Below are 27,714 nucleotides of genomic sequence, written 5' to 3' on the forward strand. Positions count from 1 at the left end.
TTCCGAATGCATGATTACTATACGAAGATTAGATAACTCAAAGATATATTCTCATATATAAATTCTAACTCAAATTCTAATATTGAAAAACATCTAAAATAAATATACTTTGTATATCCCTTACATATAGCGTATTGTCGTATATAACTTCTAGTACATATAAACAAGTTGAGTCGTACTGTATACAAAGGATAAGACACATTCAGCGTTCTTTTTGATAGATATTACACTCTCCCCCTAGAGATAGATAGTCATGTACAGCACGTGATAAACAGATCACGTTACTTTCCACTTCACTTTGCCTCCCGAAGGTTCACCGTAGGAGATAAACGTTCCCCCCGATCCCTGATTAGCCGAAGAAAATTCGATCATTAGTAAGCCACATCACCACTATGAAAAAGATCAAGATATTATTTAGAATTCAATGAAATACGTTCTATCGATGAAGAGGGTTTGAATATTGAGATAACACAAACGCATTCTGCCTGCGTGAAACGGGTGGTGTGAGAAAATTGTAGAAAGAAGACTAACCTCAACTTCCCTTTAATTCCTCGCTTTTTGCTAATCGTCCTCTTTTCTCTTTTCTTTCGTTCTACGACTGAACTTTTCCAAACTCTAGAGAGAGAAATCATGGATGACTTAGCAAAATTAGAGCCACCTTCTTAGGTGCATAATGCGGCCGCCGTATTCTATACGCTGCAACTAGGGCCGTGCAAATACGAACAATACGATTGGATATACACGATAACTCAGCCTCACTTATACTTATATTAAGCAAAAGAGCCTACCGGTAAATACCTACCCATGCATTCATTCCCAATATATTCAATAATATTCTCCATCTCATAATTAAAGTTGGAAATCATCAACTGCCGACATTACCATACGTAATTTCAAGTACACTGCTCGTACATGGATAAGTTTAGAAGACCGAAATCAACTTGCATTCTATACGATTGGGAAGCTACAGCGTTTTCGCGTATACAGGGCGTATATACATCCCCTTTGAGGGAAGCATATACGCCCTTGGCACCATCCACAAGATCCATAAAAAAGCATCCTGTCTCAAATTCTTGGGAGAAGAAATGCTAAAATCAATGGCGATGGTCTGTTCACCTATGTATAGATCTCTTTTTATCTGTATAAAAATAGAACCGACTCATTTCAAGGAAATAGAGATGAACATTGTTGATATGCATGGCCTAGTAGTATGTTTCTCGATTTTCTAGTCCAATCAGATCTCTTATACAAAGCGACGAATGAACAATTTGTATCGTTCCATCTTGGCAAGTGCGATGACTTCTGTTGTTATATATGCTTCTCAATTCCTTTCTTTTCGTCGTTTTCTTGTCCATACTATTCACCCATCATCACGCATCATTCAAGATGTTACCCTCTCACTCGTCTCAACTCATAACTCTTACTCTCTCACTTCTCCCAACCCTCATACTCGCCACCAATTCCAGTTCTACCCAGACATGCAAAATCACACCTGCAGACGCCTCGTGGCCTTCCTCCGCCGATTGGGCAGCACTCAACACATCCATCTCCGGAACCCTCATCAAGACTCTTCCGCCGGCCTCTTCTTGCTACACTGGAAACCCGTTTAACTCAACTCAAAATTGTTCTTCCGTCCAGACTAATTGGGCTCTGGCCTCATGGCAAGCCAATACACCAGAAGGGATCGATTATCCCATCTATGCCAATAATTCCTGTCTTCCTACCGATGCAACGGGGTATCAAGCTGGTAAAAGCTGTGAGATAGGCGGTTCTCCGATTTATGTTGTCAATGCCACTACCGAGGATCAAATCGCTACAGCGATGAAATGGGCTACGAAAAGAAATATTCGAATTGTAATCAAAGGAACTGGTCACGATCTAAATGGAAGGTCTGATCCCTCCATCTCCCAATTTATTTGACCTTTTAAAAAAGTAAACAGCAAGTAGAAAATAGAGAAAATATCTAACCAATGTCTAAACTCACAGATCAAGCGGCGCCAACTCCCTCTCAATATGGACCCATAACTTTCTCAAACGAGAATTCAATTCTTCTTGGCCCATCCCCGGCTCCAATTCTACAGCTGACGTCCTCATTGCCGGGAGCGGAAACAATTTAGAACTTATTTACACAGCCGCACATGAGGCTGGAAAAACGATCGTTGGGGGTGATGCCAAAACTGTCGGTCTAGGAGGGTATCTCCAAGGAGGTGGCCACGGCCCTCTCTCAAGCCAATACGGGCTTGGTGCCGATCAAATCCATCAAGCTACTGTTATTACAGCCTCGGGCGAAATCTTGACGGCGAACGCGGAGCAAAATCCTGACCTTCTCTGGGCCATCCGAGGAGGCGGTCCTGGTACATATGGTGTCGTGACTGAATTCGTTCTACAAGCACATCCTGCAGTCTCTTCTGTTGTAGCTGTAAATCTCGAGGTGATTCCTCTCGGCTCCGAAAACGATACTACCACTGCAACAGCAGCTTGGAGTGCCCTGGCAATCTTATTTCAAAGTATCCCAGACCTAATGGATACTGGTCTAGCAGGCGTAATGACTGCTGCTACTGGCTCCTCAGCGCGAGCTCTTTCTGGTTCAGAATCCACACCCCCTGGTGTTTACTTCTCACAAGCATTCTACGGATACAACATCAGTACCTCTGAAATGGACACTGTCATCTCCCCTGTAATTGAGAAAATGAAGGATATTTCTAATGGATCGCTCTCTCTTAATTACACAGTCACAGATGTATACCCTACTTATCTCGACTTTTTCTATGCTGGTGACCCTGGCGAAGATCCAGCTGGACAGGTTTCTCTTCTTTCTACTCGTTTACTTGGACGCGCGCAACTCTCTGATCTCCCAATGGAGACAGTAGCTGCATATTTACAACGCGCGCTAGCAAGCCAGGGCGGAGGTGGATCTCAAATGATAGTTGGCTTACAAGGAGGACCTGGCCCGGTTAATGTTCCAAAAGAAATGCGTGGTTCACTGAACCCGATTTGGAGAGAGACACATTTACATGTTATCACACTCGGTGCTACGATTGATGACACTTTGACACCTAAGAAATCGCTTTCTCAGGCAGCAGAATGGATGGAGCAAAATAACGAAGCGTTATGGAGAGAATGGGCACCGGATATGGGTGCATATATTAATGAGGGTAATCCTTATAACACTGAGTGGAAACACGATTTCTTTGGCACAAGCTACGATCGATTGGCGGAAATTAAGAAAAAGTATGATCCTACCGGTAGTTTGTATATATTGGCGGGTGTAAGAAGTGATGAGTGGGATTATGATCTTGATACAGGGACATTGTGTCGGGTTTAAGAGAGGGCTGTATTATTGGAGGCGTGAAAAAGAATGTTCTTTTTATGATTGAAATTTTGGAAATGGTCTTCAGGGCATGGGTAGGCTTGGCTTTATTATCGTTGGCTTTGTTAATTCCGTGGACATATTAATTATTAAAGCTTCGTCGCCCATATGGCACCAGCCTTCGTTTTTCTCTCATTCTCGAGTGCACAATCTGGATGTATCAGAACATCACCTTCCTTAGAGAAGCCGCGCGTGACCTTGCTTAATTCATAAAATTCACCTTTTAAGGTTATAGACTAATGTTCTCGGGACCGAAGTATTTAACCTCCGTAATATCAGTCAGAATAAGGAACTATCAAGCTTTTCTCAAAGCGGTCGTCTATGCAGGTACCAACTGATCAAGCATAGATCTTACTTATATAAGGTCTAGAGGAGCTTGAGAACCCAATAACGGTCCAATGATGGTACTTTATCTCAAAGTACCCGTATTTCGTGGTCTGACAGACCCTCTTGAGTGTAATTTATTCTCTTGGTCGACTCTAGCAAGGAGAATGGAATTATCTATATAAAGTATGCAGAACAACATTGATTCTTGAAAACTTCACGCCTTCTTTGCATTTACAAAATTTCAGCGAGGTTTAAGCGGAGACTTCTCTCGATCATGAAGTTCCTACACCAGGTCGTAGCTATGCTACCTATTGCTGCAACAAGCATGGCTTCGACGTTCAATTGTTCTATTTCAACTTTCCAGTCGTTTTTGGCTGCTAATGAAACTTCTGGACAAGTATTATCTGCAGTAGCTTACTTGGACAATTCCACATTTATTTCACCGAGTTCCAGCCGCCAAATCCCAACTGGCATGCCTGCAAACTGTGCCGTTCAACTAAACATCACTACTGAGGTCAATACTCATTTTAGTTTCATATTGATGTTACCTACCAAGTGGAATAGTAGATTTTTTGGAGCTGCTCAAAGTGGTCAGGGAATCAATTACATCGATGTGGTAAGTTAAGCTTGAGCCGTTCCTGCATACCTCCCTCTTCCTTCCTTCCACTGACTAGTACATTCTGATATTAGGCCACTGGTATGAGATATGGCTTTGCAGCTGTAGAAACCGATACTGGTCACACTGACTCTGATATGAGTAGTTCATGGACTGGAAACCCTGAGTCTATCACTGACTAGGCATGGCGGGCAAACCATGAGATGACTGTGATTGGTAAGATGCTCACAGAAAAGTGGTATGGAAGTGCTCCCTTGTATAACTACTACACCGGATGCTCAACAGGAGGTCGCCAATCTTTAAAGGAATTAGAAATGTTCCCAGAAGATTATGATGGAGTTGCTGCTAGTTGCCCAGCTTGGTGGACTACTCATAACCAGCTTTGGAATTTGAAGCAAACTCTCTATCAATCACCAGCTGTTGGTATCAACTTGGGTTGATAAAGTGTATAGTACTTTAGTCTATTGTGTTTCATTCATGCTTGATCATTATTACTATGGGAAGCTAGTACTTAATATAGTAGAAGTGCTAGCGCTAGTGCATACGCTAGTACATACGCTAGTTGCAATACAGTGCCCTCTTAGATCACATGATCGATATCCCGACACCAGCCAATTCCTCGCATACTATCCCAACATCAATGTTCAGTGTTATAGGTGAGGAGGTACTTCGTCAATGCGATCCTCAGGATGGCTTGACTGATTCGATCATATCTGATCCTCTTGGCTGCAACCTCAATCGTTTGACCCTGGTTTGCACGGCAAACAAGACTACTTTCTGCCTTACTAGTCCACAACTTGACACCCTTCTGTCCATTTACAATGACTGGGTCGATGTCAATCAAACCTACGTTTTCAGTCATGTCCTCTACGGGAGTGAGGAGACCTGGGCCGGTGGTAATATTGGAGATGGTAGCGCATCAAGTTCGGCGAATCAATTATGGTACATGCAAAACATCTTGGGACTTACCAACTTAACCGCCGCCGATCTTTCTTACGAGACCGTCGAGTACGCCGATGCTACAGATCCTGGAAATTCGTCAGCCAACAACTTCGATCTTTCGCCCTTTTATAATCGTGGTGGAAAACTACTCCATTACCATGGATTGGCTGACGGAACTGTTGCTCCTGGTGCGAGTGTGTATTTCCACGATCATGTTACGAGAACTTTGGCCCCGATGGGTATAGAAGTTGATAATTTGTACCGATTCTTCTTAGTGCCTGGTCTGGAGTAAGTTTCTCCCCATTCTTATGTACTTCAGTTGCAAAAGACTAACCTCTCATCTACAGACATTGCACTGGAACTCCTTCTACAATGAATGCTCCCTGGTACTTTGCAGGCCCCAATCAGGCCGCTACTCTGAGTACTTCAGCTCACAGTACACCCGGCTATTCTGATCCCCGCCATGATGTTCTTCTTGCTCTTATGACATGGGTTGAAAATGGTACTGCGCCTGACAGCATCATCGCAACTGAGTTCAATGATGATTTGACGGTTGCAAAACAGCGTCCCATTTGTGCATTTCCCAACCAGGCAAAGTACGATGGAACAGGCAATGTAGATGCCCCAGAGAGTTGGTCTTGTGAATCGTTGTACTAAATGAGAAGAGAAGTCAAATACACGGTGGATTGCAAGTCAGAATTTTGAGCTTAATGAAGACTTGTGGCATGTAGGAAGTATTATCAAAAGGATGTCGATACTTTTTTACGAATGTAGAGAATAAGATTGAGCTGCATTTCCAAGGTGCCCTTTAGCATAATTAATTTGTAATGGCGAAAATGCAATGACAATGATGTGAAATAATCTCTCGACAAGTTATACGTGTTTCATCTTGGAATGTTAAGAGTGGGGAAGTTACAGGGAAAGTATTTAAATCATCATGGCCTCGACTAGAAGTATTGACGAGGGAAGACAGATGATTGAAGAGAAAGACAGAGCAGATGGAGATGAGCTGACGGAAACGGTCAAAAATAAGGCAGAAAAAAGGCAAGAAATTGAAAACTGGCTGCGGGAGAGAAATAGCACAGAGTCTAGGTAAATGGGGGTGTCGAGTGCTATGAAAGTCAAAGTGGTAAAGAAATAGTCGAAAAGGTGAAGGCAAGAAGCAAGACTGCAGGCAAATAGAGATTGTAATGGATGGAAAATGATATTAATTACCAGGATGAACGACCCAACAATAGTATAGACAGAAAAGGAAGCCATTGATTGGAACTACAGTCACCAAAATTCGATCGCTGTTACATCAAGAAAAGTGATCCGATCGAAATTTTGTCAAAGAAATTGGAGTAAATAGGAAATTCCATGTCCCGTGTGATGAGAAATAAATTCCCTACTAGGTAGGTGCTGGTGGTATCATAAGTTCATATCCAACGGTCTGTTCGCATTAAAATCCAACTGACAGCGGGTAACCTTACTTCCCCACATACACTATTTTGAGTCCCTTTCTCGCCTTTTCCCAGTCAAGAGAGAGGTCCGTGGTACAATTGTTCTGGATCGTTCTGATCTCAACGAACGATTTGGTGCAAGGTACAAGGATTCCGCTGATATTAAAGAATATACAGAGCCTGGGGCCGATTGTTATAGTCTGAATTACACATCAGAAAAAGATTTCCCGGAAGACTTCTTTTTCATGAGACTGAGATTTTCTTGATTGATCTTCGTCCTCAATCTACACGCCGTGGTTATCCATGTTGTTTTATACAGTTACTTACGCTGATGAATGTTCATTTGAGAGAAAGGTAGTCAACAATGATCAGTTGAAGCTTCTTCTCCGCAGGCGCGTTTGTCGCAAATTGAGAGGAAATTGGGGGGACGCAGGGCAAGCTCAAGAAGTATCGGAAGTAGACTACCGAAGCAGGGGGTGCCACCCGCTTGGAGATGTCAGGGGCACTAAGATTCGGCACTAGCAAGGCTTGACTTCCCGAGCCTAACAATCTTCAAAGTTCAAACCAACAATTCCCTCATTTCGATATCCACTTTCTTCATCTCTTCAATATCCTAATAGTATGACCTCGGCGTTCATTATCGAGAAAATGCCAGAATCGTGTGAATGTTCCCTGATTTCTGGTCTATGCGATCAGTCAACAGGGAATAATCTATAGGTGTGAGATATGAGATTCCGCGTGTGAATCCGGAAAACGATCCAACTATGGAATTCAAACTATAGAGTCCGTAGAGAGTTCTCAAGCTTCTTATCATTCCTACTCCAATACAATCTTTGCAAGATGGATATTCAAAAACTAGGCTCTAGCGATCACATCCTACTGAAGCTCACCGCCGAAAGTGGGACTGGATGAATGCAATAAGATCGCAACTCAAGTGCTCACATAATTTTGATCGCAACACTCCTTGTTCGTCCTTCACTGCTTTCTGTACCAATCTGTTTTCCGTCTGCAAGTCTTTGTTCTGTGTTTGTGCAAGATCATTTAATTTCCGCGCTACAGAATCACAAGGCATCTTCACATCTAGTCATCGGCATCTGATCCCTTCCCAAGTATCTCAGGATGTTGTTCAGACCAATCGCACTTTATTTCGGGGCTGCAGCGGCCTTAAAGACCCAAGGATATAGAAACGCCAGTACACCTTTGACTACCATCAATTATGGTGCATTTGTGCCAACCGCTACTTACTCTGTCGCCCAACAACTAGGTTTTTTTGCGGCTTATGGTTTGAATGTCGTTTACACTCAGGTTCCTAACTCTACCTATGCTTATGCACAAACTCTCAATGGCGCTTTCGATATCTTGACCGGAACCATCGACAATGCCGTTAATTTGCGATTGAACTCAGGCGAAGAGCTTACGGTTCTAGGTCAATTAGATGAGGGTCCTGACTTGGTTCTTGCTTCCGTTCCAAATATCACATCTGTAACAGATTTGAAAGGGAAGCCATTAATTGTCGATTCACCAGTTAGTGGATATGCATACCTACTACAAAAAGTTTTGAGCGAATATGGTCTCTACTTATCCAATGGCGATTACTACTTCATGGTACATTCTCTTTGCTCGTGTTTGTGAAATATTAGCTAAAATTACGAATCTAGACCGTTGGAGGTACCCCTCTCAGATACGCAGACCTCATCGCCGGGGTCCTTCCCAACGGAACAGAAGTGTACGCAACAATGCTCCTATATCCATTCACAGCCGAAGGAAAAGTTCTCGACGCCTCCGAGAAGCCCAATATTCTCGCAACCGTTAGCGAGTTTGTTAATCCTGTCTCTTCCTCTGCTTTCACCACCAGTCAAGCCGCACTCTCAGATCCTACTCAAGTCGATAAATTGACTCGATTTATTAGCGCTATGTACGCCGCTAATCTATATCTTCTCAACTCTACCAACCAAGCCTGCGTCAAATGTGCCATCGCAAATCAGCTGGGCGTCACGGCCGAAGTTGCTGCGCTTGAATATACATCAGCAACATCATCGAGCTCGGGAGAAATAAGTGTTGGCAGTAACTTCACTGTTAGTTCTACAGGTCTTATCAATGTCATCGACGTCAGACAAGAGTTTGGCGGGTTCAGTAGCTTATCGTCATCGTATGATTTCATGGATGCTATTGCTCCGGGAACTGGAAAATTGATTGATTACACCATTAGAGATGCGGCAGTTGCAGCGCTGAAGACGCATCTTTTAGAAACCACTTGTTAGATTGGTAGAGACAGATATTCTAGATATCAGAATCCTTAGAGACCGTGTTGGGTAAGAAAATAAGCGTAATATATATCATGTGCGTTGTTCATTCATCTTATATACCGTATATTCAACCCTGGAAGCACTTCCGAGCTTCCAGGCCGTGAAATAAAGCTTGAGTTAGTGTGCGGCTTAATATGGATGATATCTTTCCATGTCAGTACCGGTATTGTATTGGTTATAGAATTACCTTCAAGTTGAGAATGCTTTACGTTTTGGGATTCATCCTCGAAAATCATCAGTTCTCATCCAATGTCATTATAATAAGGTTTCCATCTTATCTTTGCTGCCCAATGATCGACAACCTCGGTTGCTGATTGTCTACCGAAGTGACCATTTCAAAAGTATATGTGAATGAAAAGTACAAATTCCAATTCTCAATCACATTTTACTACGCAAGAGGGAAACGCGCACAATGAACCACGCATGCCAGAGCCACTTAAAGTCCTCTCATTTCTATCAAGACTCCTTTTCAATTTTTCAACATAATTTTCCCAGTCTTCCACCTCCTCGGTGATTCTCATCTAATAAGCAATTTGTCGGGATAACCCCGCCAGATAGTCCCTGCCCTGCCATGTCTTATTCTTCAACGGGCCCACTACTTAGTACCAATTAGTCTGACACCTCCAAGCGAGCCTGAGAAAAGAAGTTTATTTAACCAAGCTTTTCTATATCGAGGGGAAATGCAAAGTTTCTGCTGGAGTATTGAACTACAGCAAAACCTCTCCATAAGGATACCGGTTTTTGTAGTCTTTTTTAAGGATATATAGAGGTATCCTTGTATAGAGGTATCCGATTAATCCCGATACAGTAGTAATCCGCTCCCGATTAGTCCCGATCAGGCTATATTCCGTGACATTTTTAGAGTTTCAATTAAATCTTTCTCGAATCCAGAAATATTAATTATATAATAATTAATCCTGACGATTCTATTGGTCCAATAAGGATACATGTGATTCCGGGACCGGAAATTATAAGGATATCCTAATGGAAGGGTTTTAAGGATATAGATCATTTTTAGCCCTAAAAATTTTTGGGACCGAAAAATATATCCTTATAGAGAGGTTATCCTTATAGGGGGGATCCTTATGGAGAGGTTTTGCTGTACTTGCAAGCAACGGTTCTTGCCTTAATAGTATCCTTGGACGGGGAAGCATGGATATGGACAGGGGCAGGTAGTAGATTGCTTTAACTTCTTTCCTTGCAGGATCCTAATTGAATTTTTTTCCTTCCATTCAATCCCCCACGAAACTCTAAAGGTAGACGAGTTTAATAAAGTGCCCATTAGAAATAAGGATGCTTCAAAGTGCCGGCCCTAAGATACTGATTTGGATCGAAAACACTGGGAGATCCCACTGTTGTAAGGTGGTTTGGAAGCATCGACTTGGCAAACAGGGAGTGCAAGCAAGCCTTGCAAGAGTAGATCGAGCTCTGATCTTCAAGCGCAAATGACTGATTCGGATGACGCCCGAGGAAGGTTTTGAAGATACTCCGTACACTCCGTGAAAGGTGATTTCTTGCCCCGGGGCATGTTTGAGGGGGTAATGTGGATATGAATGTGCGTAGAAATCATTATGCAGGTACTCATATAGGTAGGTGCTTGCAGTAGTCTGTAAAGTGGCACACTGGACCTCTTCAGTGAATGGTCGAGCTGCTTATTCGTAATCATCAAGCTTTCCTTTCTCTTGTGCCCACTTTTTAATGTGAAAGTTCGTAGCAGATTTTGGATCGAAGGAGGGATACTCGTGCGGCCAGAAAGTATACAACTCCGGCACTATGAAAACCAGGTTAGTCCTCTTGTAGTTTACCATCTTGTGGTATGTGCATCTAGTGTCGGAGTTGTATACTTTCTGGCAGCACGAGTAGATAGACAGTGCTTTTAGGTGTTGCACTGTGAATTTCAAATCGCTCAGACTATCTTGCCTATATTCGTTTATCATTGCCCTCTCTCATACGCTCGTCTTCTGCGTGTTCATTGTTTGGCTAAGGAAAAGGCATCTCGACACGGTCAAAATTTGTCAAATCATGCCTCCCACAGATCTGCCTAGCCCTTCGACGATGCTTCTTTCACATCTTCAGTTCGATCTCAATACCCTATTAGCTAGAGATGCAATCGACGATGGATTCCCTAATCCTAGGGGGAAAAAGCTTGCGAATTTGGCGATTGCCTTTGCTTGTCTAAGTCTCTTTTTTGTCAGCGCGAGGTTAGGGACGAGAGTGTTTATGCAGAAGTTGGAGATAGATGATTGGTTCATTGTGCCGGCATTGGTATGTACAGATTTCTGCTCTTTGCTGCTTTGGAGGCCGAGAGTCATGACATAGGTCTTTTACGGCCATTTTAGCTTGGGATTACCAGGAGATATCAACAGCGCGAAGTAGCAATGATGACAGAGCCTAATCGTGTATAGCTAATGGCACTTGCAATGGCAGTGACGTTCAATATGGAAGCCAAACATGGTTTCGGTCTGCACACCTCGGTATGAATCTACACATCCCCGAATCTCCAACGACTTTCATAACTGACATCCCTTAGCAAGTATCAAAAGAGCATAAGATCGAGGCCCTTAAAGTTAGTTCAATTTATTTCCTTTCATATCCATTCTCAATTAATCCAGCACCAACTAATATTTTGAAGTGGTTCTTTGCTGCTCAACTTTTGTACAAAATCGCTTCATGCTTCACGAAAATAAGTATCTGTCTTTTTTACCTACGGATATTTCCCTCGAAGAATTTCAGAATCGCAACTTTTGTCACTATTGGAATAGTCATTGTATACAGCATTGCAGCAGTCAGTGCCACCATTTGGTCATGCAAGTAAGTGACCGTCTCTTCTTGTCTGACTCCAATCTTGTGGAATGTTCTCTAATCAAACTGTACAGTCCCATCGAAAAATCGTGGAATAAAACTCTTCCTGGTTCGTGTATACAAATTGGAAACGTTTGGTATAGCACATCTGTAATGGCGATAGTAACTGATTTGATAATTATTGTCTTACCAATTTATCAAATTCGACGACTTCAACTTCCGTTAAGTCAAAAGTTTGGATTGGTGTTAATGTTTAGTCTTGGGTTTTTGTAAGCACCAAGTGATCTCACAGCTAAATTGCCGACTGTACACCATCAAACTAATAGGTCCAATAGTGTCATTGCATGCACCGTCGTTCGAATGGCCACAGTCGGACCAGCCATTACTGCGACGGACACAATGTATTATCAAGCGACGTCAAACTCATGGACCTTTCTCGAAGTCAATGTTTCCATAATTTGCGCTTCTTTACCAATCTTAAAAGCTCCCATAATAAAATTTTGTCCCTGGTTGATGCGCAACAAAACGACAACGTCAGCATATGGTGTGAACTTCTCGAAAGATAATTATGGAACCAAGAACGCACTCCCAAGTCATGATGGTAGTGTAAGGGACAGTAGGATCAAGAGTGTCACTGGGAAGACGACAACGAATACGCCTAGGGATAGTGACGAAGAGTTCATCTTGGAGGAGATGGGAAAGGGGGTGAGAAAAACGACAGAGTTTAATGTTAGCTATGAGGCGACGAGTATTAAAAATGTTGGTGGTAGGACGAGTATATTGAAAACTTAACATTGGTTGTGCAATTGGGCTTTTTGGCTTTTTGGCTTTTTGGCTTTTTGGGGTTTCTATTTCTGCTTTCCTGAGTGAGGGCGTCATTGTATAGGGTATGTGGAAATCCAGAAGAAATGTTTACTGTCTGTTCGTATACGGACAGGGAATTTCGGAAGATGGATTCTGGACTTTCTTTCTTCGAGACTGTTGTACGTGAAGAATCAAGAATCAAGGTTAAGAATCTTATAAATATATAAGAATAATAGTTTGGCTGATCCCGTGATAGATCTCGTGATTGATGGTTCTGGTTTAAGTTGATTGTTTGTTCTACAATCATTTCCAACGAAGATGTTATTTCATATGAAAAGTTGGAAATCATTATTAATGCTTCGATCAATGATTGCGTCATATCCATCTCTCTCGCTCTAATAGCTAAAGGTACCGGGTACTTGGTTGCTGAATTCTGCTAGTGCGGTGTTTCCAACCCAACTTTTGATATGTGTGATCTATGGGCCCGTTCAGCCAAGACCACAAAGACAGCCAGACAGACAAACCCATCAACCGAAACATCGGTCCTAGGTAGGTAGGTATGAATAACACACACGAGTACAAAAATAGTTGAGTGACCAGATTATGTTCAAACACCCAATATCATGATTCATGATTGTAGAGCTCAAGAGAGTATCACGTGAGTAGGACTGGAGATTAATCAGCTGCCAACGCACGGTTAGATCTCCGTCTTTTTATACGTCAGTGTCGGAAAGGTCTCGGTGCAATTATGTATTTTGATGATTTTTCTTTTTGCTTTTGCTCTCCTTACTCTGTTTGAATCAGTAGGTTGAGAGTAGCTCGATACCGCAACTGTTTTGTGACAAATACATACATAAAAATGACGACAAGTTGTCGATGTCTCTAGGTGCTTGCAGAATGGATAATTAATATATCTGGACTGAAAACATTACTGGTCTCCATCATAAGCTCCATCCCATAGCTTGCATCTTCTTTCGGCGAGAGTGTGCTTTCTATCATCGTTAGCTTCACAACACATTGGCATATCTGTTTAGATCGAATAAACCGCCAGTATGTCTACTCACCGTCCGAATTGGGATGCTAATCTTCGGACGTATTCCACGAATGATCTCGAAGGACAAACTGATAATATCTTCAAGGATAGTGACGGAACTGCCCATGCCACGAACGAAAAGTTGACAGTTGCCAACAATGGCAAAATCACATTTCGAGAGAGAATTCATCATTTTACATGGGCGTGGTTTACTCTTACTATGAGCACTGGAGGAATTGCTCTATTGCTCGCAAACACACCACACAAATTCAATGGCCTAACTATCTTGGGGGACATCGTTTTCATTTTGGACTTATGTCTTTTCGTTCTCTTATGTTCTGGGATTTCGGCACGATTCATATTATATCCAAAGGCATTTTCTGCCTCATTGCAAGATGCTACCGAATCCCTCTTTTTCCCAACATTTTGGATTTCTTTGTTGAGTATAATTGCAAACACGCAATTATATGGCGTTCCCCACTGTGGCCCATGGCTCATCACGGCTCTCCGAGTCATATTCTGGATCTATACGGCCCTTACATTCTTCGGTGCTGTCGGTCAATATTGCTATCTTTTTGCTGCCAAACAACAAACGCTCCAGTCCATGACTCCCGCCTGGATTCTTCCTATCTTTCCCGTTATGCTTTGCGGAACCCTCGCCTCCGTTACAACAGGATCACAAACTCCTGAACATGCACTTCCTATGCTAGTTGCTGGAATTACGTTTCAAGGATTGGGAATTTTTGTCGCGGTCTTCATGTATGGACCTTATATTGGAAGATTGATGACAAATGGCTTGCCAGAACCCAACACGAGACCGGGAATGTTTATTGCAGTTGGACCACCTAGTTTTACTGGGTTAGCATTGTTGGGCATGAGTGAAAACTTCTCCAAAATATACCCGGGGTATACTACAATATCGTCAATCACGAACCCAGATATCATTGCCGACATATTCCGAATTATTGCAGTCTCTGCTGCAGTATTCTTATGGGCTACAGCATTTTGGTTCTTTTGCATTTCAATGGTGTCTGTTTTGGCGGGTGCAAAAGAGATGAGTTTCCATCTTGTGTGGTATGCTTTCGTTTTCCCAAATGTGGGATTTACTATTGTTATCATCAATATCGGGAAAGCATTCAAAAGTGAGGGCGTGCTTTGGGTAGGAAGTGGATTAACAATTATTCTCGTAATTGTCTGGTTACTCGTCTTTGCGGCGCATATTAGAGCTGTGGTTTTGAAGCAAGTTCTATGGCCGGGTAAAGATGAGGACAAGGGAGAGAGAAATGAGTGAGGTTATTTGGATACAATCTATAGCCTGGACAGGTGACTTTGGCGAATGGAATCTAATTGTTAGGAGTTGGCATGAGTTCGAATCACATATAGTGGATGGACTGAGACTAAAACAACACGGCTATTCATTCTACGTGCATCAAACTATTTAAATCTCATTCGTCCTACATCACCACTCTGCCCGCAACGGGTTATCTCTACTCAAATACCTTGACGTAGGCTCAGACCAACATTTCGATCAAGAAGAACTTGTGTATCGCGAATTTTCATTAGGACGCACTTCCCTCAAACCCGATAGAATCTCTCTCATCGAATTTTCAACACCTCGAGTACTCTACTCTCACACCACTGGAGTGGAAAAACCAGGCTCACCACTTTCATCCCAATCATTTCTTGGATCTGGAAATAGTTGTGGCTCGTTTTCATGCCAATAATTATCCGGTGGAGGCGTCATAGGTCGTGTTGACCTATGGCAACTGCATCGACAATAAGCTGTCGTTTCCACATGTCCCGGAATGTTGCTCTCCAGTAAATCAATTCGTTCATGAAGTCTATGTATCTCGGTCAGTAGATCAATCTGATCATTGGAGCTGTTGTAGAATGGATTCTGAGGTAGGCAATCGGGGTTATTAGATGAGGAGCAAGATGGTGGCAGCGGTATATTTTCCCCCTCGTCATTTTGACTGATGCGATGATTTTTGCGACGCTGATCCGCACGAATTGGCAGTGGGAAATAGACATCATCTTGAACTTGGTTATGTGAATGCCGTTTATCATTCATGTCTCTGGCGGTATTTGGGATGATTATAGGAATTCGTGTTCCTGGAGCATCATCATCAATCGCTGATTCTTCGTCACACGCTCCAAGATCATTGTATAAATCATCTTGATTCTTCTTTCGAATACAAGATCTTATACATCGTGGCGGACAAATGTTGTTGGGGTGCGAATAGTCTTCCGGTTCGGAACAGTCTCTAGGATAAGTGCAAGAATCATCTGGATTCGGTGATTCAAAGCAGGAGCCTATATGTCGAGGAGGGCAAGGTTGGCTTGGATTGGGTGATCTGGATGGGCCGAAAGATGGCTGTAGATCTTCTTGGAAAGACAAGTTCGTGTGGTATAGTTCGCAGGAAGCTCCTTGATGGAATTCTTTCCTTCTAGCGGACATTTTCGGTGTTGGCTGGATTAAGTGAAGTTCCTTGGTCTCGCTCTGCACTTCTTGTTGTGATGTAGAAATTATGTGGATGGATAGACGTGGAAGAGAGACAGACAGATGATTTACATTAAATACATGGATACTTACAAATGTAGAGTAATATCGATTATGACTATATCTCATCGCTCATTTCATTGATTTACTGACTCCTCTGCTCTATCATACATCGATTGAGTCATCTATCGCCAAAGATCGCACAGAACAAACAATCGGCCAAGGATGAAAAGTGTCTCGACGTTACATCATGATAGATACTTTTACAAAGAGGGGAGTACAGCGACAGCCAGCCACGTTCCAAGGCTGAACTTGTACCACCCAAATCCACCACTTGAATGATACTAACACGTTATGATGACCACTTAGCTTATGCGGGCAATGCGTACGGCGAGGACCCAATAATGCGGTGTAGCATCAACGCATGACACAGATTGGGTACAAATAAAGAAGACGCAGGAGAAACAGTGAGGTCGAATAGATATGGATCCCTTATGCGGCACGGGCAAGTGATAGCCAATGCATATTGCTTTTCCAATTTCTCATTAGGAGACACCAATCCACATGAGTCAAGAAGTAGGGTAAGAGATGCTGAGAGCTTGGGTAAAGGTTATAAGGGGAAAGGGAAAAGGGGGAAAAGGAAAGGAGCGAAGTGTTGATATATAGGAAACTCCTATAAAGTAGAGTCACCCCCTTACGAGTGAAGTGTACCTCCTAGGAATGCGCGTTCGGTCTCAGTTATTTTCAAAGGCGTAATAGTGATTAAAAGTTACGCAATCCTCCTTCAAAAACATTATCCCATTACCCGTTTGAATTGTGTGATTTACCTGAATTGAATGGAATTAAAATCAAATACAGTTGTATAACAATTCTTTTTACAATATGGGATCTCTCATTGCAACCTCCCTTTTCACGATTGACGGGAAGAGCGACAGAAACGTGAACTCGACATCAAATCTAATATATGAAAAAGATACACACATACCGTCGGGACAGAAACAAAGTATTGAAGGTGTACCGACAAATAAGAATACATACGAGTACCAGAATACAGATCAATACTATCGATACTTTGATACTGATATTGATACTGATATTGATTTGGATTTGGAAAGGTGGAATTGTTGTGCGAGGATGAATTCAATTATGGATAGTCCCAAGGAGATTGGGTGTGTTGGTGAGAGTGGCCCCGGCATTGATATCCAGCAACGTGAAGCAATTGAAGCTTGGGAAAGGGAAGAAGATAGTGATGTTGAAAGTCATGGTGAGTGAATAATTCTTCCAAGCTCTCTTCTTTTATTCTCTTTTATTTCGTTTTTTCGTATCTTTCCTAAAGACATTCATCATATCATATTAGCATCGCGAACTTTTATTTGGTGTGTGGTTTGTGGTTCACCAACCAACATGCTGGGGTTGAAATTCGGGCTGAGGTCGGTCGGTCGGTCGGTCGATCACTACTTTACGCTCATCAACCTAGCAAGCAATAGTTCCAATTCTTTTGCTTACTCCCCCCCCTTCCCCTCCAATCATCAACTAAAAGATGACCTCAATCTTTGGTTCAAGAAACGCAAATACTCATTCTTCAGCGACGGCTACATCTTCACAAATAGATAATTCTATCTCGCCAACAACTAACAATCTTCTAGCTAGCACTGAAGACGAAAATTATCAAATTGACTCATTGTCCCACGATCCTAGCCAAAGAACCAGTTCTGAAGATGACCTCGACCCCTCATCTCCTCAACTTCTCCACCACCTCGAAAATGATTCCTCGATCCTCACTCTTGCTGTAGGTTCAAAATATATTTATGCCGGTACCCAAGATGGAGAAATAGTCGTTTGGTCCCTCACATCCTACGAGCTCGTTTCGCGCATCCAAGCACACACCCGCAGTGTACTCTCCCTATTCCTATCCGCGGATGGAAAGCTTTTGTTCTCATCTGCTGGTGATGCCATTGTCAATGCATGGTGTCCTACCACTTTAGTCCGCAAATACCATATTTACAGTACCTATGACGTCGGCGATGTATTTTCGGTAGCTTATTCCCCGCAATTCGAAACGGTGTATTTGGGAGCTCAAAACACGAGTATACAATGGGTTAGTCTAAGGGATTCCGCGACGAGACCTACACCAAATCCAGAACGTCACCCAGACAGGAGAAATCATCGATTTTTCGATAGTGTGCAACATGGAGGGACAAGCACACCAAGACCAAGGCCGGCTGGAAGAGCCGCTGCGGATCAGGGAGATGTATTGGAAATTGACAAGGCACATATGAAACAATATGCTCACTTTGGATATGTCTATTGTATGCTCATGGTTCGAGGAGTCTCGAGGCAGGTTGATGCGGATGAGGATATGCTAATTTCAGGCGGAGGGGACGGTACAATTAAGTTGTGGAAATTGAGCAAGGATGAAGACGAGGGGATCAAGGAGATTGAAAAACTAGGGGAAGACGATGCGGAGAGTGTTCTGAGTCTGGCGGTGGACGGAAGTTTTCTCTACAGTAGCAAATTGGAGGGAGTGATTGAGTTGTGGGATCTGGATACGAGACAGAAGCTGAGAGTCATCAGAGCAAATAGGGGGGATGTTATGACTTTACAGATGGGATGGGGATACCTCTGGAGTGGTGGAAGTACCGGGCATGCTAGAGTGAGTTTGATTCTCCTGTTTTCTGTGGATTTATATCGTACAAGTGGCTAACATTTTGCAGAAATACAGCACGGTACAATATGGTCAATACAAAACTTCCTCGAATTTCAGTCAAAAATACCAGTGTGTCAAACGATGGAAAGCTCACGGAGGTAGGATTTTGGCTTCCGCAGTTGCTACCCATCATGGTCAACAACTTTATATAACTGGTGCGAACGATTGTTCCGTTTCGATATGGGATGTTACTGGATGTGATACGGGCACATACCCAAAACGCGAGTCACTTCAAGATGACCAACTTATCAAATCATTGCAAGATTTTGTGGCTTTCAAGACGATTTCTGCACGACCTGATCATGCCGAGGATTGTCGACGAGGTGCTACCTTTTTGAGAACATTGTTTAAGAAACATGGAGCTGTCACTGAGATGTTAACAACTGAAGCTCATCATAACCCAATTGTTTACGCCAAGTTCAAGGGAAACCCGGAGACTGCTGGAAAGAGGAAGAAGATCTTGTTCTATGGACATTATGATGTTGTTCCCGCGGATGATAAGCAAAAGAAATGGATTATCGATCCTTTCCAAATGAAGGGGGTAAATGGATACCTCTATGGAAGAGGAGTCAGTGACAATAAAGGTCCAATTATGGCTGCTCTGTATGGAGTTGTTGATTTGGTTCATGAGAAGGCTTTGGATTCTGATGTTACATTTTTGATTGAGGGAGAAGAAGAGAGTGGATCAAGAGGCTTCAAGGATGCTGTGAGAAAGTATAAAGAATTGATTGGGGACATTGATTATATCATTCTTGCCAATAGTTATTGGCTCGATGATGAAGTGCCTTGCTTGACATATGGCCTCAGAGGTGTTCTTCATGCTACTGTTAAAGTCAATAGCAAGCATCCCGATGTCCATAGTGGAGTTGATGGAAGTTTTATGATGGATGAACCACTCTTTGATTTGACAGCTATCCTCGCAAAGTTAAAGGGGCTGCATAACAGGATTCAAATTCCTGGATTTTATGATGAAATTCTTCCACTCACACCAGCCGAGGAAGCTCGTTACGATGATATTGTATCGACCCTCCTTCGTCGTAATCCAGAACTCGGACCGGCGACCACTCTGAAACAATCCATTATGGCTAGATGGAGAGAACCAAACCTGACTGTCCATCGCTATAAAGTTTCTGGGCCAGATGGTTCTCTGGTTTCGTCCCACGCGAGCGCAGCTATCTCCCTTCGTTTGGTTCCCAACCAGGAAGTCGACGATGTTATTAAATCTTTGACAAAATTTCTTCAAGATGCTTTCGCAAAGCTTGATACGCACAACAACCTCACAATCACTATTGATAACCAAGCAGATGCTTGGCTCGGTGATCCCGAAAATGAGATTTTTAGGACGTTGGAAGAGGCTATCATGGAAGTCTGGGGACCAATTACGGACCATACGAGAAGGAGTAGTGTACAAGGTCCTAAATATGTTGAGAAGGAGAAGGAAACCTCACCCACAAGCCCTGTCAGCGCATCGCCAAGTCTTAAACCCACACCTGCGACAACTTCGAGTTTAACTGGTGGAAGTGATCATACGAGTTTAGCGGCTGCACCGGTAGATCTTGCATCCTTAACACTAGACGCGGAAGATGTTTCCAATAGCCGCAACGAGAAAGAAAATGAAGGGCACGGAGTTGAAGGCGGCAAGGTAGTTAGTAAAAGTAAAGAAGGAAAGGGATTGGGTGATGGAAGTGTGAGAGGCATGGGGAGGAAGCCGCTCTATATCAGAGAAGGAGGTTCGATTCCAAGTATCCGATTCTTGGAAAAGGAGTTTGGAGCGCCAGCGGCGCATTTACCGTGTGGACAAGCGAGTGATAGTGCGCATTTAGGTAAGTCATTTCCTCATCTTGGCCAGCTGTCAAGGATTTGAAGAGTTAAGTGGGAAAGTTATAATCTCCAAGAACTTTGCTGATTGTTTTTGACATGAACAGACAACGAAAGAATCAGGCTTAATAATCTGTACAATAGTCGGCTGATCTTCAGAAAGGTGTTCAGGGAATTGCCAAGGAAATAGAATGTTATTTGGTGGGTTACATGAGATGAAAATACTATGAAGGCGTTCTGAAAGGAAGCTAAAACACATACATATGTGAATGAGGTGTGTGTGAAGGCATTATTGTCACGTCTCGAGGGCAGGATAGTTGGCTTAGCATTATACTGGGGTTCGAATGATACCAGCCTTGTAGGCGAATTTAGACTTTGAGTTTTCAAATGAGTTGACTGGGTAACATTGAAGCTAATATAATGCGATCTTGGAAGAGGTGTTAGCTACTTGTGATCTTGAAATATTAGCACAGCCCAGCTAGAACAGGGAGGTCATCAAACTAGAAGCGCATAGTTACTCTACCACTACCACAAGCTTGAAATGGTTGCTAGTTCTACATGGATACAATTCAATGCTCAACAATCAAATTACAGCCCGACTTATCAAAGAATTTGACACAAGACACGCTTGATGGCTTACGGATCCGAGTTCTATTGGCATAACCAGTTTAGGAAGTGACACTGTTTGAAATGTGCAGAATAGAAGTGTTCCTTTCTCAACCCTTTATGTGAGAAGAATTGGCACGGCTAAAAGGGTCTAGATGCTCATGAAGAAGCACTATGGCAGGCAGATGATCTCGACTACTGCAAGATAAATATTGACGAGATATTCAACATCTCGCACTCGCTCTTGATGATTGGACAGAATAACCTATCTATGACCTCTGTTTGGAGTCTCGAGCAAATAATCTCGCACATAGCTGCCAGCCCGATGTCTTTGTATCAAACGGGATGGTTGTGTCGTGACAAATAGCACCATCTATATGTTCTTGTGAAGAAATCGCGCAACATTTCAAGAGTGACTTTAGTTATGTCCACTTTGATCTAAACTTCTCGGGACCAAATTAAACAAAATACGAGAGAGGCATGGCATGATCAATTCTCTCAAAGATAAACAATGAATATTTTGTGCATTTTCCATGGTAACCACAAGCCTCAAGGATGAATAATGTCCGAGAAAAGGTTTGGGAAATTATAGGAAGATAGGTCAGAGTGTCGAACAGAATTTGCCATGTGCAGAAAAAAGGCGAGAGGTAGCGATGCGTATCACTCATGGTTATGTAGAGTGTTGAAGTCAGATAGAGTAGCTACTAGATACTTTTGACAATGGAGGTAGACAACCATAAAAACACAAGACAAAAACGAGTTTGTTTGGCGATCATCAATACAGGAATGTTGAGAAGGAACTATTCGGCTGGTTGAGCTCGAAATAGTCAATTAGAAGACATACAGTAATGGAGTGTGGAGGAGATTAAAAGTGTATTTATGGGCAATGTTTGGTCATTCGAGTTATTCTTTGAATATGAACAGCTTTGCAAGTGATGATATTTAAGGATTAGGATTCCTGGCCAAAAACTTTTACTTCCCTTTTGCCAGCCCTCACTGGAGAATACATGAGAATAAAACGCTAGAAATGGTTGGCTTTGAAGATTTATCTAGTGTAGGGAAGCGAGCATTGGTTACAGAATCCGTTTAGGTTATTGATAGAACTATTCTTGAGGACCAACTACGTCAAGCTTTATTTGGCGTCAATCCAATCAGCGACGTCATACTCTCTCCCCTCACCTGCATATATGTCCAAGCCATCATACTGTCCAGGTCTCCAGACTCTCATTACAGCTTTTCCATTTTCATTGATAACGGCGCGGAACATACCCCCACAATTGTAATCAGCAACGACATGACTCACTGCATCTCTCTTCCGGCCAAGTTTGTCAACTACAACGTGTAATTCAATTCCAATAATACCTCCTTCACCTTCACCCGTCTTCTTCCATCGGTCTCCTGCAGATTTCACTAGATCTCCACCGGGGCCAGTTACTTCTGTGATAGCGGCTTGAAGGGAAGTATCGGGACGATATCGAGCAATTGCCGATGCACTTCTTGCAGCTGCAAGGCGAAGGAAAGAATCACCATTTCCAGTACCCGACATAGCGGTGGCCCTCATATGTTTCCTGGACATCATAGCTTCATCTTCCAGCGCTTCTTGGTGGATTAGATTGTACGATCTTAAACTCAAGCCTGGAAAACAATCTGCCAAAATCCCTTTCAGCTGATCACCTAAGGCAATTATTGGCCGTTGATTGTACATTCTTCGACGGATTTGTTGAAGTCGATGCATGTCATCGTGCGCCGATGTGTCCTCCCACTCCTCTGCCCAAAAACCAGCACCAAGCGTTGGCGTGTCCCCAATTCTTCCTGTCAATTTATTTGTCATGCCTCCAGTACTAGTACCTACACACAGCACCCCATCCGCATCAAGACACACAGCACCACAAGTTCCTTGTGGTATAAATTCTTGGGCATCCCAAGATGCATTTCCATTTTCATCCTTCTCCTTCTTTAACCCTGATATATGTTCATCCCATCTTGCTTGTACAAAAAAGTATTTCTCATCTACAAGCTCCAATCCCCATTCTTTTGCCAATTTTTCGGCGGAATATTTGTGCAGCTGTGAATGTCCTTGTGCTCCGTGGCTTTGCCTAAATGCGTCCTCTTCAACACTCATCGGCCCTCGATGTTCACCATTTCCACCCTCCAAGTCTTGTTCTCCTCGTATCAACATCTCGCGCGCAAGCTTTATTGGATTCTTGACATGTTGTAGTCCCATAAGTCCTACTCCTCTCTTCTTCTTCCCACTTGAAACCATTATCGATGCCTCCAGTTCATTAATTCCATCGCGAGTGAAAACTGCACCATGGCCACTGTTGAACAAAGGATTGTCTTCCAATTGAGTAACTGCATAGGTGACAGCATCGAGAGCTGTAGTGGTAGAAGAAGACGTTTTGTGGAGAGGAAAGGAGGATGGCGACGTGAGGAAATAGTGAGTGTTGGAAATGATGCGAAGGAGTGAGTCGTGATATAACTTATACTTCGCCGGTGGAAGGTTCGCTGGGAGAATATTACCTGCACCGCCATGGATGATGATGCGGGGTGTTATCGATTGGGAGAAAACTGGTAATGGTTGTTTGGATTCCATTTTGTATTCCATGATGCCTTGAGGTTATCTAGAATGTTGATGCAAGCTGAAGAGTGACAGCGGTCAGTGAGGCCGATAGATCAGGAGATGAAGAGAACTGTGCTTCTTGCAATGGAGTTATGATTAATAATGCTTGGAAAACAATATCAATTTCAATTTAGAACACGAATGCGAAATTAGGATGAAGATAATGGCTGATGTGAACCTGGTGAACGTTCTCTGATCAGCTGCATTGCTTATCGTACTTATCGTACTTATCGAAGAAGTGCACATGGCTTGGCATTACGAGAAAGAGGTAGCGGAGTGACAGATCACGTGATATTGGATTTATCCTCTCCTCTCACTCGTCCCATGTGCTAACTCTGCAAAGAACAAAGTTGTCATGGAATGGAGATTTTAAAAGGTAGGTAGGTAGGTAGGGGAATTCATTTCACTCAGTTCCATCCCATTTCATCAATCAAGGACAGCTAGTAGCTCGGCATCTATTTTAAGAATACAGAAGTCCTTCCCTTCTAGCCAGTGCACCAAGTAGGAGCGACCCGAACGCCCACTTTACGTCAAGAAGAAGACCATAAGAGCTTGGAAAATAAACCCGTTTGCTTCTACTCTGTAACAAGTTCTTCCCCATACATTCGCAAGCACAACAGATCAATAAGCTAGATAGCGACCTGGACCGTGTTTTGCTCCATCAATATGACGCTTAATTCATGCAAGAGCGCAGGGGTTTTCCAGATAAGAACAGGTTTATCTTGGCTATGGGTCCTTGAACAATTCCCATTTGATGCTGTGAGTCCAGGAACAACTCAAAACGGCCCATAAGCTCTAGAATGACTTGGTACCGGGTGCAGATTTCGGGATGGGGGAGAGATTAAATATGGAGATTGATAAATTGTGAGGTGCATCATGATGCATCTATTGTGATGTAACAGTGAGACTGAGTGCAAAAGCTCATGAGGACGAGCTGACAAGCAAGTTTTATTTCATGGATTTCAGGTTCTGGCAAGAGCAGCAAAATGTAAAATGCCTCGATCATCCGTCCTCCTCTGCTCCCACCTCTTGTTTTATCAACACAATACGCGCAGATTTCTAACTCAAAGCCTTAAACAATCCACAAGTGAGGTCCCCATTGTATTGCTTATCTATGCCTCTTCTCAGCTTATATTGACATTTTCCTTAGGTCACCTAAACCACCAATTACTTCAACCAATCATCATGGGTCTCGGAGAAGATATCAAAGAGTTCGGAGAGGGTGAAATGCAACAGCAGGGTGGAAACAACGGAAATGATAGCGGCAACAATTTCAGCGATGGCATAAGCGATAGCACCAAAGATACCATGGCAGACTCCGGTATGTTCTTGTCTACTTTGTCCTAATTAGTTCTAACATTCTATGACACAGCCGTCGACTCATTTGCGAGCAAGGAGGGAGTACCTTCCCAATTGGACTCGGGAATTAACAACGTTGTCAATGATGAGGTCAACAAGTTCTAAACATTTATGGTTGTTTTTATGATTAATGTTGACAGCGTTGATATGGGCTGGAGCATTAGTTTGGATTGTGTAATATTACCACTCTTGTTAAATCTTGAATCATTTTAGTTTCACAAAGTCACTTCTATTTTGTTTTACACATGTTTAAAGTCCCTATCAACATCTTTTTAAATTCGATTAATGTGAAGTCCGATGCCAAGGCAGCTAAGAGATAGCCAAGAAAGCTTATTTCAAAACTTTTCGAGCGTATTATTTTTCGTCTTTTTCGAACTATGGGGCGCTTCTATCTTGGTGTTTATTCACATATAGTTTCGCATTGCAGGGTTACGTGCTTGCTATCTACGAGTCTCTGTTCAGTCTAGTTTTCGTGTCTCTGCATTCGTCTTGACTTGTCCTAATACCATGATTGAGTAGCTTTCCCCCAGACCCGCATTAGATTTTTCATTGTCCGGTTACTGAAAATTCTCGAGCTTTCGCGATTGAGAGAATTTCTTGAAGGGAGGTCGACTAGATTGTCGTAATGAGAAGTGCCTATTGACATACTAAAAAGCTATGGTTTCATAACAAGGTTCAATTGGGGTCTCCCCCAGTGAAAGGATCGAATTTTGACATACAGGTGTTGTCGGTCGATACTGCCAATAATTCAACACGCATAAATTCCTTCATGAGCGCTTTTTCACAAAGTGGATTTTTCCAAATAATAAGATATATCGAAATTATAATGTCACTTACCAACACTATCATATCAAACTAACTTTCAACATGGGAAAATACGAGTATGCATCCATGGTCCCTGACCACACAAATCAACTTGAAGAGGCTAAACTTTGGTTCTATCAATCAGGAAATCACGTCGAAAAGGCACTAAAAGGAAAGTCGAATGGAGGCAGTGTGGCTCGGAAGCCAAACGAAAGAGGGGGCAATGCTATGTATCGACCATCATTCGTGGAAATGGAATTTTCAATTTCGTCTACAATGACTCGAATGATAAGCCCAGGGTTGACAAAGAAGCTATACTACGAACGAATCCCAATTCGGGCCACTCCGAAAGATGGCAAGGAGCATCATATCTGTTTAAATGAAACGAAGAAGTGAGTGATTGGCTTATGCATCTAAAGTCGAATCATTTGATGATAGCTATTTACTGAACTCCGCAATTAGATCTTGTGCGATAGCATCTTTGCAAATCTCAATCAAATCAGAGCGCAGAAGATTGTTGTCCGATACGGATAGATTGATGAACTCAGGCTCTGGCTCAGCATGATCGGCAGCAGCTGCTGCGGCGGAGGGAAGAAGAGCTTGAATGATGTTTTTCATTCGACTTGAAATAGATGGTATAATGTCTGCCATTTAAATGATCTGAAGATGCGCAAAGAACTGGTAAAAAGTCGAAGGATCTCTTCTCATCACCACAAGAGAAAATAGATACTGAGCTGGTGTAAATTTTACTTTTTGGTTCATGTGGTGAATGTAGCTAGTGATTTTGGGCTGATGTTGGAACTTCTAGGCGTTGTGCCCCGATGAGGAGAGTTCAAGAAGCACAGGGAAGGTGGGGACGAGGAGGACCATAATTATCCCCCATCACATTGCAGCGGAAATAATGCAAGCGTTGATATCTCCACTCCATTTCTTGCCTGTCTGGAACAAATGCAAAAGTGGCGATGTTATTTCAGGATATCATTTATAGTCGACCTCTTCATTAATGTCCTCGTGTTTCCCTATGGCACTTGCCTTGAGGAAAAGGCTGGTGGAAATACTCTTTGCCTCCACCGAAATGCCTATGTAAACCTCCGTACCACAAGAAAAGATCATCAATGAAGTGATATATCCCCAGAATATGTGATCTAGAGAACCCGTTCGTGGAAATTTCTTGTAGTTCGCTCCAAAACATCGATGTGCCATGTCAGCTCATGGAAGGACCAGTCCAGGGCGGCGCATGCGCAGATAGATTTGCTTTCACGACCTCGCAAGCTCTATCTACAGTCAACCAGCTTATAGTCAATGAATCGCGAGGGCTCAAAAAGCTTCGCGGATTGCTCGAGTTTGATAGAGTGAATACTTTGGGTATGCGCTTTGAAGAGCTTGCTGGGGTTTTACAAGATCAGCTATTGTGATGACTAGCACTTGCCAAAATCTGCAGTGGAGAAATCAAGGGTGTCTGAACTTCTGTACGCTTGAAACAGATTGCTCGAGTCCCCGTTACGTGTACCTGTCGTGTTAGGTTGAACACAATGTTGGCGCATTGTTAAGGTGTTGCGTTGCGAACACGAGCAAAAATAGGTACACCAGTACAGTTCAGTGTTACATAAGATATTGTGTCATGGCGCTAAATATTAGCGCTATCTAGGTACCTAAGA

At 42.8% G+C, this 27,714-nt stretch overlaps 10 protein-coding genes across 10 annotated transcripts; 8 read left to right on the forward strand and 2 right to left on the reverse strand.

The window, feature by feature from the left end:
* Positions 1–1,386: 1,386 nt before the first annotated feature.
* On the forward strand, positions 1,387–3,325 carry EAE98_009396 (uncharacterized protein; the record flags this gene model as incomplete). The annotated part of the gene is made up of 2 exons (XM_038957017.1): positions 1,387–1,889; positions 1,987–3,325. 2 exons carry the CDS (start codon positions 1,387–1,389, stop codon positions 3,323–3,325), a joined length of 1,842 nt encoding a protein of 613 aa, XP_038806490.1.
* A 646-nt stretch (positions 3,326–3,971) lies between these two features.
* On the forward strand, positions 3,972–5,912 carry EAE98_009397 (uncharacterized protein; the record flags this gene model as incomplete). The annotated part of the gene is made up of 3 exons (XM_038957018.1): positions 3,972–4,313; positions 5,002–5,543; positions 5,603–5,912. 3 exons carry the CDS (start codon positions 3,972–3,974, stop codon positions 5,910–5,912), a joined length of 1,194 nt encoding a protein of 397 aa, XP_038806491.1.
* Positions 5,913–7,816: 1,904 nt separating this feature from the next.
* On the forward strand, positions 7,817–8,958 carry EAE98_009398 (uncharacterized protein; the record flags this gene model as incomplete). The annotated part of the gene is made up of 2 exons (XM_038957019.1): positions 7,817–8,302; positions 8,356–8,958. The coding sequence occupies 2 exons, from the start codon at positions 7,817–7,819 to the stop codon at positions 8,956–8,958; spliced, it is 1,089 nt and encodes a 362-aa protein (XP_038806492.1).
* A 2,067-nt stretch (positions 8,959–11,025) lies between these two features.
* EAE98_009399 (uncharacterized protein) lies at positions 11,026–12,597 on the forward strand (the record flags this gene model as incomplete). The annotated part of the gene is made up of 6 exons (XM_038957020.1): positions 11,026–11,268; positions 11,409–11,477; positions 11,534–11,569; positions 11,636–11,814; positions 11,880–12,074; positions 12,141–12,597. 6 exons carry the CDS (start codon positions 11,026–11,028, stop codon positions 12,595–12,597), a joined length of 1,179 nt encoding a protein of 392 aa, XP_038806493.1.
* A 1,064-nt stretch (positions 12,598–13,661) lies between these two features.
* On the forward strand, positions 13,662–14,933 carry EAE98_009400 (uncharacterized protein; the record flags this gene model as incomplete). The annotated part of the gene is made up of 1 exon (XM_038957021.1): positions 13,662–14,933. One exon carries the CDS (start codon positions 13,662–13,664, stop codon positions 14,931–14,933), a length of 1,272 nt encoding a protein of 423 aa, XP_038806494.1.
* Positions 14,934–15,272: 339 nt separating this feature from the next.
* Positions 15,273–16,100, reverse strand: EAE98_009401 (uncharacterized protein; the record flags this gene model as incomplete). Its single annotated transcript, XM_038957022.1, has 1 exon — positions 15,273–16,100. The coding sequence occupies one exon, from the start codon at positions 16,098–16,100 to the stop codon at positions 15,273–15,275; it is 828 nt and encodes a 275-aa protein (XP_038806495.1).
* A 924-nt stretch (positions 16,101–17,024) lies between these two features.
* On the forward strand, positions 17,025–21,245 carry EAE98_009402 (uncharacterized protein; the record flags this gene model as incomplete). Its single annotated transcript, XM_038957023.1, has 4 exons — positions 17,025–17,406; positions 17,789–18,795; positions 18,857–20,672; positions 20,775–21,245. The coding sequence occupies 4 exons, from the start codon at positions 17,025–17,027 to the stop codon at positions 20,855–20,857; spliced, it is 3,288 nt and encodes a 1,095-aa protein (XP_038806496.1). The 3' UTR covers positions 20,858–21,245.
* A 1,160-nt stretch (positions 21,246–22,405) lies between these two features.
* On the reverse strand, positions 22,406–23,866 carry EAE98_009403 (uncharacterized protein; the record flags this gene model as incomplete). The annotated part of the gene is made up of 1 exon (XM_038957024.1): positions 22,406–23,866. The coding sequence occupies one exon, from the start codon at positions 23,864–23,866 to the stop codon at positions 22,406–22,408; it is 1,461 nt and encodes a 486-aa protein (XP_038806497.1).
* A 644-nt stretch (positions 23,867–24,510) lies between these two features.
* On the forward strand, positions 24,511–25,474 carry EAE98_009404 (uncharacterized protein). The gene is made up of 3 exons (XM_038957025.1): positions 24,511–24,994; positions 25,044–25,214; positions 25,266–25,474. Exons 2-3 carry the CDS (start codon positions 25,079–25,081, stop codon positions 25,355–25,357), a joined length of 228 nt encoding a protein of 75 aa, XP_038806498.1. The 5' UTR covers positions 24,511–24,994; positions 25,044–25,078; the 3' UTR covers positions 25,358–25,474.
* Positions 25,475–26,119: 645 nt separating this feature from the next.
* Positions 26,120–26,452, forward strand: EAE98_009405 (uncharacterized protein; the record flags this gene model as incomplete). Its single annotated transcript, XM_038957026.1, has 1 exon — positions 26,120–26,452. One exon carries the CDS (start codon positions 26,120–26,122, stop codon positions 26,450–26,452), a length of 333 nt encoding a protein of 110 aa, XP_038806499.1.
* Positions 26,453–27,714: the final 1,262 nt, after the last annotated feature.

Source organism: Botrytis deweyae, assembly GCF_014898535.1.
Source record: "Botrytis deweyae strain B1 chromosome Unknown BDEW_028, whole genome shotgun sequence".
NCBI classification, from domain to species: Eukaryota; Fungi; Ascomycota; class Leotiomycetes; order Helotiales; family Sclerotiniaceae; genus Botrytis; species Botrytis deweyae.